Source organism: Seriola aureovittata, chromosome 16 (assembly GCF_021018895.1).
Source record: "Seriola aureovittata isolate HTS-2021-v1 ecotype China chromosome 16, ASM2101889v1, whole genome shotgun sequence".
NCBI classification, from domain to species: Eukaryota; Metazoa; Chordata; class Actinopteri; order Carangiformes; family Carangidae; genus Seriola; species Seriola aureovittata.
In genome coordinates this window covers 13,005,765-13,023,059 of record NC_079379.1, presented here as the reverse complement: position 1 = coordinate 13,023,059, position 17,295 = coordinate 13,005,765, and the positions used below count along the sequence as shown (strand labels likewise).

Genomic DNA, 17,295 nt, shown 5'->3' with positions numbered 1-17,295 from the left:
AAGCAACAGTTAAATATCAGTCAGAGATGATGTTTTATAGTTATAGAATGAGCTTCCTTTGGAGATTTTGGTCATGTCCCCCCATTTTGCCTTGTGACAATTTAGTTGATCCTCTGGAGCTGGCCATTTATCACTCTGATGTTTAAAAAGCTGGGATGTGTTTTGAAAGAAGGATCTCCTTCCTGCCCTCCTGCAATTAAATTATCCCCAGACACGAAACAGACCTTTTGGGTCCCTAAAGTCTGAATTTCCTTATCGTGAATTCTTTTAATAGCTTGTGACTGATGCCATGCCAGTGATGTCTGCTACATTTTATAACTGTATATGACTGTATATGATGCTGTACATTCAAACCAAATTTAAAACTGTAAACACACACTTACTGCACATGTAAAACTGAGTAAAATAAATATATTTTCAGGTAAAGCAGGATCTAGAATTTCATCAAATTTTCTTTGTCATGAACAATGTTTTTGTAAATATGGTAAATATGAAACTACAATAAATGTTTTTCTTCTGTCTCAGGTCCACAGTGTGAATAAAAGTGTGTCTATGATGGACCTTCAGGACTCCCGTATGAACAGCATATCCAACCTGAACTCTGTGGGAGACATGCTCACCTCCTCTCAAGCCTCCATCGCCGGCCTCGGCCACAGCTTCGGGAACCTCGGCGGCCCTCTTCGTATGGGAGGGCATATGCCGACGGGCTCAGCAGGCTCTGGTTTGAGGCTGAGCCAGATGGGCCACATTGGGGGGCCCACCGAATCCATCTCTCAACAGCAACAGCAAGCGGCAGCGGCCATGCACTACCCTCTGTCTTTCCAGAACCCACTATTCCATCTGGCTGCCCAGAACTCCCCAGCTCAGTCTCAGCAGCCTCCCCCTCCTCTCCTCCTCGCCCCTGAGCCTGAGAATGGCCACCATGACTATCAACCCGCCTTTGGCAACAGTGCTTTCTCCCGCAGCGAGGACTTGTCCGCCCTGCGGTCACAAAGCAGTCTGGTGCAGCCCAGCATTGTCCACTCACACAGTTACAGTGATGATTTCACCCGGCAGAATCAGAGCAACGACTACGCCTGGCACCAGCTGTCGCTGCAGGTGCAGGTAGGAACCTCTCACTTACCCTCACACATACAGGAAGACAATCTCATGTTTATAACGATGTGCAACAGTGTTTTTCTCTTTCAGAACCTTTGGTTTGCTTAACAGGTTTATCTTCTGATTTATAAAAGCACAAAAGCAAAATGTCACATATGTAATCAACATAGGGAACAAGATATATGCATTATAGGTTTATTATTGTATCTTTTATATACAGGAGTCAACCAAAATCTAAAGGAACTTCAACCGTAAAGTGTATACAATTGTACTCATAGACACAACTAAACTTCTTATGTTACGACGGGTAGACCATGCAGTCCAATGAGGCAACAGCGTCTCACTGACACAGTCATCTTGGATAGTAAACCACAATTTGTAAAAACAAAAAAGTGACAAATAAAGGAAAAACCAACATAAAATTTAGTCACACTCTATTCTGAATAAACAACATTCCCTCTTCATGTGTTTGGATGAAGGTGGTGGAGAGCAGCATCTCACCCTACTGCCAGACAACAATGTCAATATTATATTCTCCAAGCATGGATCACTGGATTGTATGTTTAGTGGCAATGCAATTTTTTTTTCCAACCAATGTAATTGCTTATAAATGCCAGTGTTTACAAGCAATCCCATAACCATGGATAGACCATGGCTACAGGAAAAAAGGTAAATGTGAATTCCAGCTCTGTGATGGGACATGAACTCAGACATGGCATATGCCCATTCACCACTCTGACTTCTACACCCTTACTTTCCGCCTCACTACCTAAAGGGCACACCCCTCTCTGTGTTGGCACAGTCTGTTGGCTCTGGACATAAACCATGAGGTGCAGAATTGTCCAATATGGATGCAGTTCCAAGGGATACTGAGCTGGTCTAACATGTCTCCCATAGGTTTTCAGTTAAGCTGAGATATGGTGACTGGTTAGGCCATGTGATTCATATTATTTACATACACATCAAACCATTTAGCGAATCTCCATGTGTGGAGGCGACAACGTATATATAGAGCTGAAATTACAAGCTTCATATAGTAAACAATGATCAGTAATCAACATGACATTTTATTTGACTTTATATTGAATAGTAGTTACTGGCTTTGCCCAGTTGGTGTTGCAGCCTCGCTAAACATGAAACGTAATTTACGTATGTGTGCCTGTCATACACATCAAGATTCCCTCTTCTGAGACTAAAATCAGTACAGTACAGGCCTAAAGAGGTTGCTTTTGGTTCTCTTGAGTCTTCTTGTTTATCTAAACTAAATGATTCCTTTAGCTAGATGTGAGAAATGAATGCTAATTCATGAAACTGCTTGTTTATTATTAACCAAACCCCTTCAAATTTGAGTGGACCAGTAAGGTTAAGAGAGTGGCATCACTTGCTTTCAGTAAAATTTACATCCATCAAATAGGAGTTAAAACTCAAAAAACAAATAGTTACGAAGTCAAAACAAAAGCTTGCAAGTTCAAATAGGCCTCTGTTCTTTTATGGAATAACAAACAGTATTATCAGTTCTGGATTTCCAAATGTTGTGATGAGGACTGTCACATCCAATAATTCATTTTCTCAGTTTTGTTAAAAAGACCTGTAGACCCTTTTTTTTTTTTTTTTTTAAATCCCGAGCTAAATTGCACAACATACTTATATGTTATTTATTCTTAGTGTGATTTTAAGATCTCGATTTTGCAGAAAAAATGTCTGCATTACTTGCTGCATTCAGATTAGCCCTTTCAGTTCATTAGACCCAGCTTGCGCTTCTGTTTTCAGACTGATTTTGTGGTTGCAGAACAGAGATCCAAACAAAATGGGAAATGTTTACAAAAGATGTACTTCTCCTGAGCAGTACAATATGCAAATCTAACAGCAATGTAATGGCACTTTTGAGAGACACTTGTGATGGTACAGACAACACACTGAAGCCTGATCATTCACTCACCTCCTCTGCTGAACTGTGTAGGGTGCTTGACTATCATACTGTGCGTCCTTGTTTCAACAGAGCTGGAAACAAGCCGTCGGTCAATAGGGCAGAAAAAAAGTGTCGTAACTGCTGATATATCATTATATTACTTCGTCTTTAAACTGTCAGTGTGCTGCGGATCAGACTTAGATCTCCTGGATAGAGATGTTTAACTGTTTTACAGTCTACTCTTACAACCAAAGTTGAATTTTCAGTTAAAGCTTATAAACTTGAATTAAACTCACTCGTTTGATGAAACAGCTTTTAATGAAACAGAAATCTAAACTCATCTTTTTTTAGTGTTGACTTGATTGTGTAGTCATGGGCTGCTGATCTGATAAGTTTACTACAGCATGTCTGTGTAAAATTACAGCGTTTAATGATACTGTCATGTAGTCTTAAGCTATTTCTGTCCTGTTGCGTGGGCCTTAATGGAACAAACATCACAAGAGCCTCCTGTTTTATTAATACAGATGGTGTTATCATCAGGACAGTTATGCATTAATTATGCACTATCTACCTATCAATCCATCTGTCCGTCCATCCGTCCAGTCAGTCCTAACAGTAAGTTCACGTTGGTGTAAATCTGCTCAAATTAAAGCTGATATTTGGCACTTTATGTAATATGCATTATTTTATTTCAAATTTAATGTGCTGAAGCACAAAGAAATGTAAATGTCCAAATACTCCATACTGTACATCATCTGTCTATCTATCTATCTTGACATCAAACTAAACATTTATCCATACTGGTCTGGCACTGTGCTCAGAGTCGAACCAAGATATCAGCATTCAGTTTTTCTGCACCACAACCCATTTCTGGAACAAACCAGAAAAACTTGGTCTGCTTAAACTCCAAAAACTTTTCTGTTTGACAATTACTTTTATTAAATCAAATTTGGAACTGTACCACTGCAGTGTATTGGTGCTGCAACATTTTTCTCTTATTCACTTTTACACTTTTACAATTTTAGCATTGTTTTTTCATTTTATTTCTTGTCTTAATGTCTTAACCTTATTGTTTAAAGGTGCCATACATATATAAACTTGCCTTGCTGATCATCCACCCCCCCATCTGTCTGTCCATCAATGTCACTATGTGAGTGACCTATTTTGTGGTTAGACTGTCTTCTAAATCAGTAAATGGTAAATGAAATTAGGCTTTCTTAATTTTCTTGACAATTTCTTTTTCTTTTATTTTATTCTTTCCTCTCAGGAGTCTCTCCAGCAGCAGCACCTAATGGGAGTCACATCTCAAACAGCCACTGGGACGGGCACCCCCGCCTCTTTGGCTACACCTCCCACTACAGTTCATCCTATCCGCCAGTCATCCATTGCCCCACCGCAACACCTCAAGTCCCAGAGGTCCATTAACACTCCAGCTACTGCCACGCCTCCAAAGGTTCGCCCGCAGAGCAGGAACCTCCTCCTCGACTCTTCTGACACAAATTTCAGTGGTAGTCAGCCAAAACCACGCCAAACTCAGCAGCCGCCACAACAACAACAGCAGCAGCAGCAGCAACAGCAGACACAGCAGCAACAACAGGAGACACAGCTGTCGGTGACAGACAGTCCAGCACCCGGACTCCCGTACCAGACGAGCTCCGCCAAAGACAACCAGGGCCCGCCAGCAGCTGCAGAGGAGTCAACAGACACTCCGACAAAAAGCACCAAGAAGCCTCAACAGTCCCAGCTGCAGCCTCCACAGCAGCATTTACTCAAGCCAGTTGTCAATAAACAGGCGAGTCTAACTTCAATCCTTCTTCTTAAAGAGATGCTCCAAAACTGCGCAGCAACGATTCTTTCATGCCTCAGTTCGTACTTGACATGAAATGAGAGAAAAGACGTTGAAATAATATTTGTATTTGCACTCTCACTTCATTTTTAGGACATTCCTAATATTCAGACATTAATTAAAATCACGACTGACCTGTTGTGTTGTTCCAGGGCTCTCAGTCGACCTTGAGCACCTCGGCCCTCAACGAGCGGACAGTCGCCTGGGTGTCCAACATGCCACATCTCTCTGCTGACATCGAGAGCCTGCGGCCGGACCGTGAGGGTCAGCTGAAAGAGTACTCCAAGAGCATGGATGAGTCACGGTTAGAGAGGGTTAGTACATGTTTTTTTTTAAGTACACTCACCTGCTTCCTGTGATAGTAGGCTAAAAAAGGCAACAGTATTTTGAGGGTGTGTGTGGATGTTTGTGAGATTTCTCTAAAATATACATGACACTATTTAAAGTGAAAGCTGAGATACAAAAGGAGACTCAGAGAAACATTATCGTGACGGCCCCTTTAGGGATCTGAAGTGTAGTCATGAAATATCTTTTTTCCTGATCTGTACACTTTTCTTAAAATATGATACACACACTCTGGTGCAGAACGTAAAAATCTAATTTAGTATGCTGGCAGCTCCAAACAACAGCAAGAGTCAGCTGTTTGGATAGAAATCATGGATCGATAACATGCGCAGAAGATTCATGTGTACCTAACCAGACAGTCTCATGTTGGTGTTTTGTGCTCGAGTGTCCTGGATCGTGGTATTTAGGATAAAGATCTTTCATTGACCCAAACCCAACGGCAAAATTTAATTTGGTAAATTAAAAAACTATTAGGTGTTTCCAAAGGAAAGACTTTTGTTCATGGGAGCCTGACTTCTAAATTTAGTCTAAAAAAAGTATATTGTATTTAATATAAAATAAATTTGGATTAAAGATCTTAAATTGGCACAATATACCTTTAGTTTTAGGTTGTTTTGACAACAATAGCAGGTGTGCACTGCGCAGGACGTTGCTGGTCATGATCGTAGGTTAAGAAAAAGGAAAGCACACATGATGTGTTAAAACCACTGAAATATCCTGGCTGATGAAGCGGCAAAGCATAATATTACTGTCTATATTCCAAATATATCTATCATTTCAATCATCGTATTATATAAATCCCATCAAATAAGCAGACACGCGTTTTAAACCTGTATACCAAACACTTCAAAAATATCTGTAGCCATCAACAGTTGATGGCTACAGATATTTTTCTAAGTGATGGCTGTTGTTGTGCATTTTCTATGATGAATAACTCCCACACTCTCGTCTATATTAGAAATGGATTCCTACTGTGTGTGGTGCTTATTGCATTGAAACTTCAAGGCCGGCACAATTCCACTGCAGCTTTGTCTGCACTTGCTGCTCAGCATAAAGAGATCTATACCATCTGTGGTGTCTGTGCCGATACAAATCACTCATCATTCAGGAACACTGCAGAATACAAGACACAAATAACCTGAAGTCACTTTATTTCCTTCATTTTTCAGGTAAGAGAATACGAAGAAGAGATACATTCCTTGAAAGAACGGCTGAAGATGTCTCATCGCAAGCTTGAAGAGTATGAGCAGAGACTTCTGTCGCAGGAACAGCAGACAAACAAGATCCTGCAGCAGTATCAGAACCGCCTGGAGGACAGCGAGCGCCGCCTGAAGCAGCAGCAACTGGAGAAGGACTCTCAAATCAAAGGCATCATCAGCAGGTGATTAGTGTAAAGGTTGAAATAGAGCTGGCAGAAATGAGGCTGTATTTTTTTATATGAAATTATGCCCTATATCATGATTATATCCGGCTATATAGCTGAGAGTGATGAAACTGAAGTGGTGCATTTACCACAGAGACACTCATCAGTCTGTTACTGCTTCTCACGTTCATGTGACCTGGTCCGACAGTAGCAGCACACGGTATAACAACAATCTTTGCTGTTGCTTCAAAGGATAGCAGCTCATGGACTACAGCTGTAACCGCACGCGTTTGAGAGCTACAAGGAAACAATCCACAGAGGTAGTTAAACACAGCTACAGGGAGAATGAATGCAAATGAAAGGTGGTTAAAAGTGGTGACCAGCTTTACTATTTTTGCATTAAAAGAAATGTTTCGGTCTGCTGTATAAGAACTCAACAGAAAGGTTTTCCACTGAAATACAACTTGTATGGTGTCATATGAATATCATTTTAAAGAGACAATTCAATCATTTGGGCAATATGCTTATTTGCTTTCTTGCTGAGAGAAAATAGAAATCACTCTCATATGTGCTGGAGCCAGGAGCCAGTTAGCATAGCACAGCATAAAGCCTGAAAGCAGGGGGAAACGGCAAGATTAGCTTTGTCCTAATTTAAAAAAGAACTCCCTCTGAAACCACAAATTACTGGTTTTACATTTCTATTTTTGTATGGATTAGATAAATGAAAACATGTTAATTAATGGGCTTTAGAGGTGCTGATAGTCTTTATGCTAAGCTATGCTAATCACCTCCTGGCTTTAGCTCCATGCTTAAAAATACCCCGTGGGAAACGATATATCATTAAAAAGTTTTTACTAAAAAGGTTGGTGTGTTAATATAAAAGTATAATAATGTGCAGTGGAATAAAAATCATGAAACACATGAAGCATGTGACTTAAGTGTCAGTCAAGCTTCTGCTCCACTGAAGAGACTGAAAGAAAATATGAATGAAATGTAAATGCTATATTTTCATTTACATTTTCTTTTTCTACATTTTCAACAATCTGAGGTTTGGTGCTCTTTTAATTACATCATCACGTTGCAACCTCATGTCCGGTGATGGTTCAGTGGCACCTGGCTGGCAAATTAGTGCCACCAGATGTTTATCCAAATACTTGCATAACGATAGTGGATGGAAATGAACAAAATCTGCATTTTGTTTTGCAGATTTTATGGAAATTCAGTTCAGATTTTGCTATATTTGGATGGAAACATGGCTATTGTGCCCATGCTTGTAGAACACGAAACGGAAACCAACAAAGAACCCACTCATCAATACATTGCTCCATACCATAGCGCCACTAGGAATCCACAGGAAACCATTAACACACAGACATAAGCAAATAAGCATATTATTTCCCAAAATGTTGGATTATTCCTTTAAAGGTAGCTCATTTAAATGTCATGACTAATACCAAAAAGCATACCCAGTAGGTTCAAACCTGATATGAAACACTTTTTTCTTTTTTTTTTTTTTACACACATTTTTATTTCAGTAACTTTATTATGAGGACAGAGGAAACCAAGCCAGCCTAATTCTGATTGAAGCTACACGTACTTAAAGGAGATATTTCTTGGAATAAAGCACAACTCCTACTCAATGAAATGTTTAATGCCCCATATCAAGTTTTCTGAAAGCCAAGGTTTTGTATAACTGCAGCATTACAGAGTTCACATCTCATCTCATTTGGTAGAAAGCCTCCTTTAGTTAACGTATGCTCCCATACTATATTTTCTCTAAATTCAGATATGGCAGACGGGTGCACACCTGACTCTCCTGCGCACACTCGCTAGTTTTCACAAGTTGTCTATCTGAACAGCTGAATTTGAGCTGTCTTAACTGTTCTAAAGGAAGTTCAGGTTCAGCTTCAGGGCGCTCAGAGGATAGCAGGATCACGTCAAGACCTTAATATCATCATATGGCCACATAATCCTACAGTAACTTTGGAGAACACCGGCTTCATAGTTCTATTTTTGTCAACCGGTATGTTTGTTTCTATTTCCCTGTTGTCAGACTCATGGCTGTGGAAGATGAGCTGAGAGGGGGTGCCATTCCTGATATTAAGCCTCGAATCCTCACAGACCAGGTTTGTGCCTGTGTCTACATCTTTTATCATCCCTATTCGCTAAACCAGTCATGTCCTAAAACAGTTTGCATCATTCTTACATCATATCCAGAGCTTTTGCCAAAGCCAGTGCAGGGGAAAAAGCTTGCCGCTTTCATGCACTTCACCTGTTCCCATCTTTTCAAAAGTACGTTTATGTCACACCTGAAATAACATTTCACCATTTTACTGCACACGTCTGAGGGCAGAGTGGAAAACACAGTGCTGATCCTAAAATTCAAGAGCTGGATGGAGCTTAAATTTATGTACAGAGGTTAATCTAGGTTGATTCTGTGAAGGAATAGCAAGTCTTCAGCACTGAAACTGAAGTATAAGCCAATGCCACACAAAAAGATTATTATTATTATACCACAGAACACATTCGTCATTAAAAAAAACCTTGACTGTGAGTCATCAGCAGCATCACAGTTAATTCTTCAGGGCTCAGCTTCATGAATGCACCATGTGGGCTGGATTGTGACGCAGGTGAAGAGGCTGTGTGTGTGTGTGTGTGTGTGTGTGTATGTGTGTGTGTGTGTGTGTGTGTGTACATGTCTTTCTATGGTTGTGTGGACAAATTCTGGTTTAAACTATAATTGAGAGGACATTTTGGTCAGTCCTCACAACTGCCACAGGCTGTTTGAGGGTTAAGACTTGGTTGTAGGGTTAGGGTTTGGCATTTAGTTGTGATGGTTAAGGTTAGGGTAAGGGGTTCGGGAATCATTATGCCAATCTCCCAGCTAATATTAGACGTGTGAGTGTGCGTGACGTTTAAGCCGAAATAACTCTGAAGAAACATGCTATCCCTGAAATTAACTCTCGCCTTCTTTTCAGCCCTCAGTATCAAGGGCAAATAGACAAAATTGCCTCTTGAAAACAATCAGTCCCATTTATAGAAATGTTTTCCACTGGGTCTGATAATTGTTTTACACCAGACTTCTTAAACAAATGAGTAGGTGATAAAAATAGATCCAAACTCTGCAACTAAAATTTTAGTCTAGTAAAGGAGTTTGATGTTGTCAAAGGAGGATTAGTTTGTAAGCTGTCCTCTCTGGCTCAAAGTCACAGCTATGAGATAAACACACACTCTCGTCATATTGAATGTTGCAGTGCTTGGAGCCCAAGAGGAATAAAATCAAGTGTTGAGAAATGCTATTCCTTCAGAGTGGGAGAGTCCTGTTAATTACTCTGCGAGCATGAACAGTTCTTTCCCAGTGACAGAAACCAGAGAATTATGATTCTGAAGAATACGTCGAAATTTGGGGAAATTTATTAATTCACTTTCTTGAGCAAAGAGTTAGATCAGAATATTAATACCACTCTCATGTGTGTACTGTAAATATAAAGCTGCAGTCAGCAGCCACTGGCTTATAGCGCAAAGACTGGAAATAGAGATAACAAACTCTGCCTAACAGCACTTCTGAAGCTCATTAATTTAATGTTATATCTGGCTTGTTTAATCTGTACAAAAACCGAGGTGTGAAAATGACAATTCAATGTTTGTAGGGGGGCTTATGTGCTGGACTATTATTGGCCAGAAGCAATGACTTCCTGGAGTCTCTGCTGGTTGCTGGGCAATGGCTCTCAGCCAAGAAATATCACAAAACCCCCCTTAAAATTGCGAATTCCCTTCAGACAGAGCCAGGCTAGCTGTTTCCAGTCTTTGTGCTAAGCTAATTGCCTGCTGGCTCTCTATCTCACAGACATGAGAGTGGTATCCATCTCTCCTTCTAGCTCTCTGCAAGAAAATGAATACACATTTAACCCAAACCGTTGAACTTTTCCTTTAAACTTGCGCCCTCATGAAGCTATAAATGGAGATAAGAAGTAATTTCACCTGTTTTCTCTCCCTTCAGTCTATCAGCCAGGGCTATGGTGGCCACCCAGGATCCTGACTGCCAGATCCAAAGTGACCAGAGTTCATGATGGTCATTCGAGTGTAAGAAGACTGATTCACATTCTCTACAAAAACCCCATGAAAACAAAGCTCTGCAGTGGATCCGGCAGGACTACTGGAGGCGTCATCTCACAAAATTCTTAAAAAAAAAAAACAAAAAAAAAAACTTTGCACATATTCAAACTTTGCCTGTACCAGAACTTGACAATCAGTTTAGCGTGAGGACCAACATGTGCAGCGAACCTTCTGCACATGTTGACTGAAATCTAAGCCAATGCCACAATAACGGCAATACTGAACCTAATGAGTTTCTTTATTTAATCGGAAGACGTGAGAAGATATGTGTAAAACACTGAGAATGAAGATGGATTCATGATTTCCCTGCTACAAGCAGCACACTCGCTTCTCACGGTAGTGGCTGCAGACAAAATGTATAGAAAAGGCTTTTACAAGCACAATATCCCCTCATGGTGACGCCTGTGACGAGCAACAAGCATGTTGTTAAATCATTTGCCATCTATGATCCTCAGATGCAGGGCCCAAGCAAAGACCTACTGTATATTACTATTTGATTCTGATGAAATCATTTAGTAAAATATTCTCACTGCAAAAATATTCTCACTCACAGAGGTGGTTATCGTTATGATTTGAGCATCTTTTTGCATCCGTTTTAGTACAGCCATCCTACCTAAATAGATGCCAAACAAGTCCTTCAATCAACTTACATTATTACAACTGCTTTAAACACATTCTGAATCCTCTCGTTGGTTACATTTTCCTTCGGCGGACAGTGTAAAGCTAGAACTACAATCTCTTGAATTTCAGTGTATAGACAAAGTATTTCTTAGAGCTACTGAAAATTTTTAATAATGAAAATATTTTACAAAAATAATCTGAGATTAAAACGTGTTTTGTTCACTTTGTAACAATAATAATAGTGATATGTATATATATAACATTTCAAAATAGTGATACAAAGTGCTTCATAAACATTATAGACAGAGAAAAATAATGTGAAAATGTTACTAAATATAGATGAAAGGGGGCACTCCACCAATTTTACACAGTAAGGTCGCTCTTCTCGTCATCGGGAGAACTACTCTGTGGAAAAAGTAGTAAAATGTCTTCCGTGGCCGTGGACGAGCGTTGTCAAGTCAGGCTTGGGCTTGGAGATGACAAAAATGTAGGAAACGAAAGGCTGCGTTAGAAAGTGTGGGTGCAGAGTCTGAAAAACAAGGGCATTTTCCAAACAGAAAAGGCGATAGTGGTTGCATTATGGGAAACGTAGGACCCAGCATTTTGGAGCTTGACCCATGCCTATTTACATCTGGTCTTAATAGGTGATGTGTATCTGGAAACATTATTTGGATTCAATATCATGCAATCCACAGGCCTTTGCATTTATACCAGGTGTTAATAAGTGTCATCTTTATCTTGAGTCTGATCTCAGTCTGCAAATTAGTGAGGCAGCGCTTAAAGAGGGAAGCAATGTCATTGACGGCCGTCAGTCATTTCTAAATCACTTCTTGCGGGCGAAGACTTCCCAGCTGCTACCTCCGCGTCTATCTTTTGCTAAGCTTGCTTAAGATATCAGGAAGAGCAATGCGAGCCAGGACACCTCCAGATGTGGTTTGGCTGATCGAATTGATCTTGCTCTCTCCTGGGGGTGGAAAAAATTGTGGTAACCTGAAAAGTGATAAAATCAAGGCCTTTCGACTCTCAGCCCTTCACGCCTGGTGTTTTCTTTTTTTCATGATAATTTTGTTGCAGAGCACTTTGTAACATTGATTTGAAAAGTGCTATATGGATACATTTTAATAACTATGATTATAAACATGATGTGCAACTGGAAACAAATCATATTATCGCGAGTAGTGAATTACTCATCTGTTGTGTTTAATGTTTCTGAAGCATAGATGTGCAACAGTTCTGCATGTGCTTTTTAAATGCGAGGACGAGTAAGTCGGTTTGCTGTCAGATATTATTCTAATGTACAAAAAAAACTTTGACATGGCTTTCTTATCGGAAGGCATCTTTTTTTATCCAACCTGCTGACTCTTCCGTTTTTTCAGAAGAGGGTGGCATTCGGCCTTTTGCATTATACAACATGAAAGTTCTGAGAGGATCGGACACAAATCGCAGACGAACACAAAGAGGAGAGACGGTGAGAACAACAGAACAATAAAGAGTTTCCACGCAGGGATATGTAGTATATGTGCATAGGATTTGACTGCCTTACAGTCTGTGCCACAGGGCCCAAAATAACAATGCCAATACAAAAGAACTTGTAAACTTTGTATATTAAATGTCCTTTTTTTTGTAGTCAGGTGATGAATTAATAAGCAGTGTGTTGGTGAACTCTGAATCATTTATATTATGAATTTCATGGTTGATATAATTTATCTTAACCTCTTGCCTTTAAAAAGACATTTTCTTTCAAGATAAATATCAATGATACAAAATTATATGTTTATGTTACCAGAAATGTATAAAATAGCTTAATGTATATCTATTCTTATATGTAAAATGTATTCAAATCAAGGGTAGGCCTTCAGGCATGCTGAACGTGTGGTAAACACTGATTCTTATATATTATAACTCTTAATGCTGCAATCCAGAAACTATAGTGCTATGATATGACTGTGTTCATGGGATGAGAGCTGAATAATTTCCCAGCATAGCACACTTCTGTTAAAGATGAAATAATACGACAAATTCTTAAAATATCTCGCCTATATTGTGTAACCAAAATAGCAGTGGTGCTTTCAAGAATACTGGATTGCGGTTTTAAGTAATCTTCTTTTGAAATATGCGTTTGTTTATTTGGCCTGCATTGCAATACAGTATTTTGAAACGTTAAAATGCACATCTGTTTTCATTTAACGTGAAGCTGCAATCCATGAATTGAGAAAAATGATTTTAAAGACATTAAATATATATATGTTATGCCCATTTATTATTGAAACTTTCTCTGTATTAGCTGCAGTGGTACAGTGTGCTACCTCTGAAATTGTGCCCTCTCACCTCCCTTTCTCTGCTGGAATTAGGGATCCTTATTCTGCTTTATACCACATCCTGAGAGGATACTTTATTCCATTTGGCAAGAAAAACTTATTTATTTAAGAGACAATGCTAAGAAAAAGTTATAATTTTGTCCATAACCTGATGCAAAATCAGGTTTGAGTTTTGGTTGCTTGTTCATTGCTGTTTTAAGATTTCCTATATAAACCTTTTGCCATCACAGGGCCATTTCTAAAGTTTGTCCTGTTTATTATTGTATTTAAGTGCCATTACCATTACATTCATACAATTCTCCTTTTAATTATGGGATGAGATTGATTGTGTTCCAGGTATTCGTCAGACTCTCAGGTGTTAGAAGGAACACAGAGACATCTTTTAATATCTTTGATGCCAAAACATTGAAACACAATCTTTGGCAAATGTTAAGCTGGATAAATTTCAAAGAAGCACATGAAATGAGGGGTCTATGCTAAGGCAACTACTGTGCTTTCATTTCGGTTGGTTCGTGATCCTCATCTCATCTTATAAATAGTTTAATTTACACCTTTTTGTTTTGTATTATTTGTGGCATAAAAAAAGGAACAAGAGTTTTGTTTCTTGGTCCAAATGGAAAATGTGACAAATGTTCCACTGTAATAAAACTTGGTAAGAAATATTATTGAAGTTACTATTGCAGAGGTGCTGTACGTTTACAGAATCATGACATTTTAGCGGATGTATGAACCTTTATTGACCCGACAGAAAAGAGTAACTGCCGCTTTGCTGCAGCTAAAGCAGGACCTAATAAATGAAATGAGATATCTTGTATATTTTGAAAAAGGGTATATAACATCAATCAACATATTTATGTTTCTAAAATGGATGTATAGCATTTAGGAATGAAACAAAGTATTTTTCTTGGCAGCTATTATTCTGCACAATTGATCTACTGTGTCACAAATATATAGTTGGCGGGCTTCTGACTTGAATTAGGCCTACTGGATGTAATACCTTAATTTACTTGACATTTCTTTTGAAATAAGCCATGCCCCATGGATAAGCCATACCCTCCAGTTCCCCCTGATGTTGTATGGTGGATGTTTAATGTTGGTAGTTTTATTTACAATGGTAGTTATTGTAGGTATGATTGCGCTTGTAATGATTATTATTAGTGTAAGTATACTTGATTGATATGATTTGTTTTGTTTGAACAAAGGGAATGTATTCATTTTTCAGGTGATTTTTCCGAGTGATTTAAATAAATTAATAAATCCCTAATTGAAGATCTTTTATTTTAAGTACCAAAGTGAGCTACTTTAGCTGCTTTTTAAATCTGACTGTATATTGGGTTATATATAGGCTCATATTTGCACAAGCTTTCATTTGAATTCTTTGAAGATAGAAAGAAAAGTAATATCTCAAGTAAAGCGTTGTTTGGTTTGAAGATTGATTGAAGAAATTCAATTAGAAAAGATGGAAATATGGCTGTGGGAGTGCAACAGGAATTTTCATTACTTACTTTTAAGACAGCCTGGAGTTCATTTTCGGGTGTTGCTGTGCAACAAAGCACTTTAGTGGATTACAAATCGAGGGGTGGAGTCTGAACTTCATTTGGATTGGGTTGAAAAACATTAAAGCAGCACTTATTGTTTTTTTTATATTAACATGTTAAATATGTAATGTGACCATTGTCGTGCATAGTGACAAACTCACAGAAAATTGTCACATGATTTTAGCTCACTGATAATTAACTTTACTTTTTTAGTCTCACCAGTTTCATCAGCCTTGTTTTTAGCTGCACCAGGCAGCTGTCTGAAGCAAAAAGCTCAGATGAACCCACTTTACTCTGCCTGCGCTCAGCAGCAAATGGCAAACAGAAACATTAAGAGTCTGGTGGACATACCAGAGCATTTAGCAGCTAAGCAGCCAGATATTTCTCTTAGGACACTAAAAACTGAGTAAAGTTAAATGGCAGGAAACACACACTCCATATTTATGCTAATGTTGCTCCATAACTGCTGGATGTGTAAATATAAGCAATTGTTTGTTAACATGTTTGCCATATCTACTTTGTGAGATGTTAAAATGCCAGATGTTTTGTTTTCAGCTTGTTCTGCTGCCGACAAGTGGTCCAACATAAAAGCTCTGGCGCAAGACTGCTGCTGCCCCAGTGTCTGTGCTACATATCGATAACAACATCTGCAGTGACAGCAGAGCTCTCCGCAGTAAACCAACAGCACGGTCTGTTCATCTTAACACCTTCTACGTGATGATCGACCTCTGCAAGCCTCCACAGCTCCTTCTACCACAAGTAATGTAATGTAGAAAATCTAATAAAAATACACCACGGTGCTTCAACTCTATCACAAGTTACCAATCATACTCCATCCTCTTGTCACTCATCACAGCCTGGCCTAGCTTTCCCTCATGTCATGTGAACGGCTGAGCAGGTAGTGCTCCTAAAGAGATGATGCGAGAGGACTGCAGACAACCACCCCCTCGATACACTGCCCTACTCAAGAAAGGCTTCACTTTCTTCTCTGTCACTATCACACATTTTATGTAAGGCGAGTCATGCATGCTTGTAATGTATTTATGCATAGTCAACTGTTATATATCTGCAGTGCAGATCGTCTGCTATGCATGTTGGAGTCGGCTACATTTTCCCCAACACAGTCTATGTTAAAGGAGTAGTTCAACATTTTCTGACAGGTGACGGAGTTGCAGTGATATTCATTCATTCATATTCATATAAAAGTCTGAGGTGTTTTTAAACTGTGCTGAACTGATAAGAGTATTACAGTATGTGTGTGGTATCAGCTCAGGCCTCAAGCAGTTTTAAAAAATTTAACAACAGCACCGTGTTGTGGCCAAATGGGAGAACAGAAGGCAAGAATGATCAGTGGAGGGTGGACATAATTCTGATTTGAAATACATTAATATAGAGAGTCATATTCCTGCAGTAAAATACAACACTTTTTGCATTTTTTCAGCCACAAAGTCTGTTTATAGTTTTCGCAACAACAATGCATTCTTAGTTTATCAAAAAAGAAGTGAAACCCTTTAAAAAAAAATACATAAAGAGGTTTGATATACAATAGGATTTGAATAGCCTGCCCACCAATGTGAATCCTCCAAACAACAATTGTTGTGTGGTGCTTTAAGAAAAGACAAGGAAAGCTACCATGCTACTCAGATGTCATGTTTAAGGGTGTTATGTTTTAAGGACCTGACTAAGGACATTTATATTTTAAATTTGGAGCTGTGTAGTATTTAGTATTAACCTTCTTAATTTATTCAGAATTCCCCTTTGTTATTCTACAAAATTTAATTAAGCTCTGTTTATCACTGTTGTTTTTGTGACATTATGAACTGACATTTTAATTAAGTTTTGATAGCCATTATATTGCATATTAAGTCTGTTTCTGTTTCTTGAACTGATGATCTTTGAGTGAGTCAAAGTATCCCACATCTTTTATCCAATATAACTGACACACTAATCCATTTCAAGTTTTGAAATTAATTTAAGTTTCCACAAGCACACTGCACTTACACTCCTAAGAATATAAACAGTTGACCTTTTAATCACACATACAGTAGTACAAACAGCCAGTGTCTTCAAACAAAGCATCACAGATAGGCCTAAAAGGTATAAATGATTGAGGTTTGTTTGTTTTTAGCAATTTACTGTTC

General features: G+C 38.8%; 1 protein-coding gene across 8 annotated transcripts in view; it reads left to right on the top strand.

Moving 5' to 3' along the window:
* Nucleotides 1-14,880, top strand: part of syngap1a (synaptic Ras GTPase activating protein 1a) — a 39,175-nt gene extending 24,295 nt beyond the window's left edge. For 7 of the 8 annotated variants that reach the window (XM_056399743.1, XM_056399742.1, XM_056399748.1 and 4 more), the window contains 6 exons: nt 526-1,104; nt 4,275-4,799; nt 5,006-5,167; nt 6,368-6,579; nt 8,615-8,687; nt 10,562-14,880. In XM_056399743.1, coding sequence (XP_056255718.1) covers nt 526-1,104; nt 4,275-4,799; nt 5,006-5,167; nt 6,368-6,579; nt 8,615-8,687; nt 10,562-10,600 — 1,590 coding nt within the window. In that variant the 3' untranslated portion in view covers nt 10,601-14,880. The remainder of the gene's footprint in view (nt 1-525; nt 1,105-4,274; nt 4,800-5,005; nt 5,168-6,367; nt 6,580-8,614; nt 8,688-10,561) is intronic. The other variant, XM_056399745.1, reaches the window with a different exon arrangement.
* Nucleotides 14,881-17,295: the final 2,415 nt, after the last annotated feature.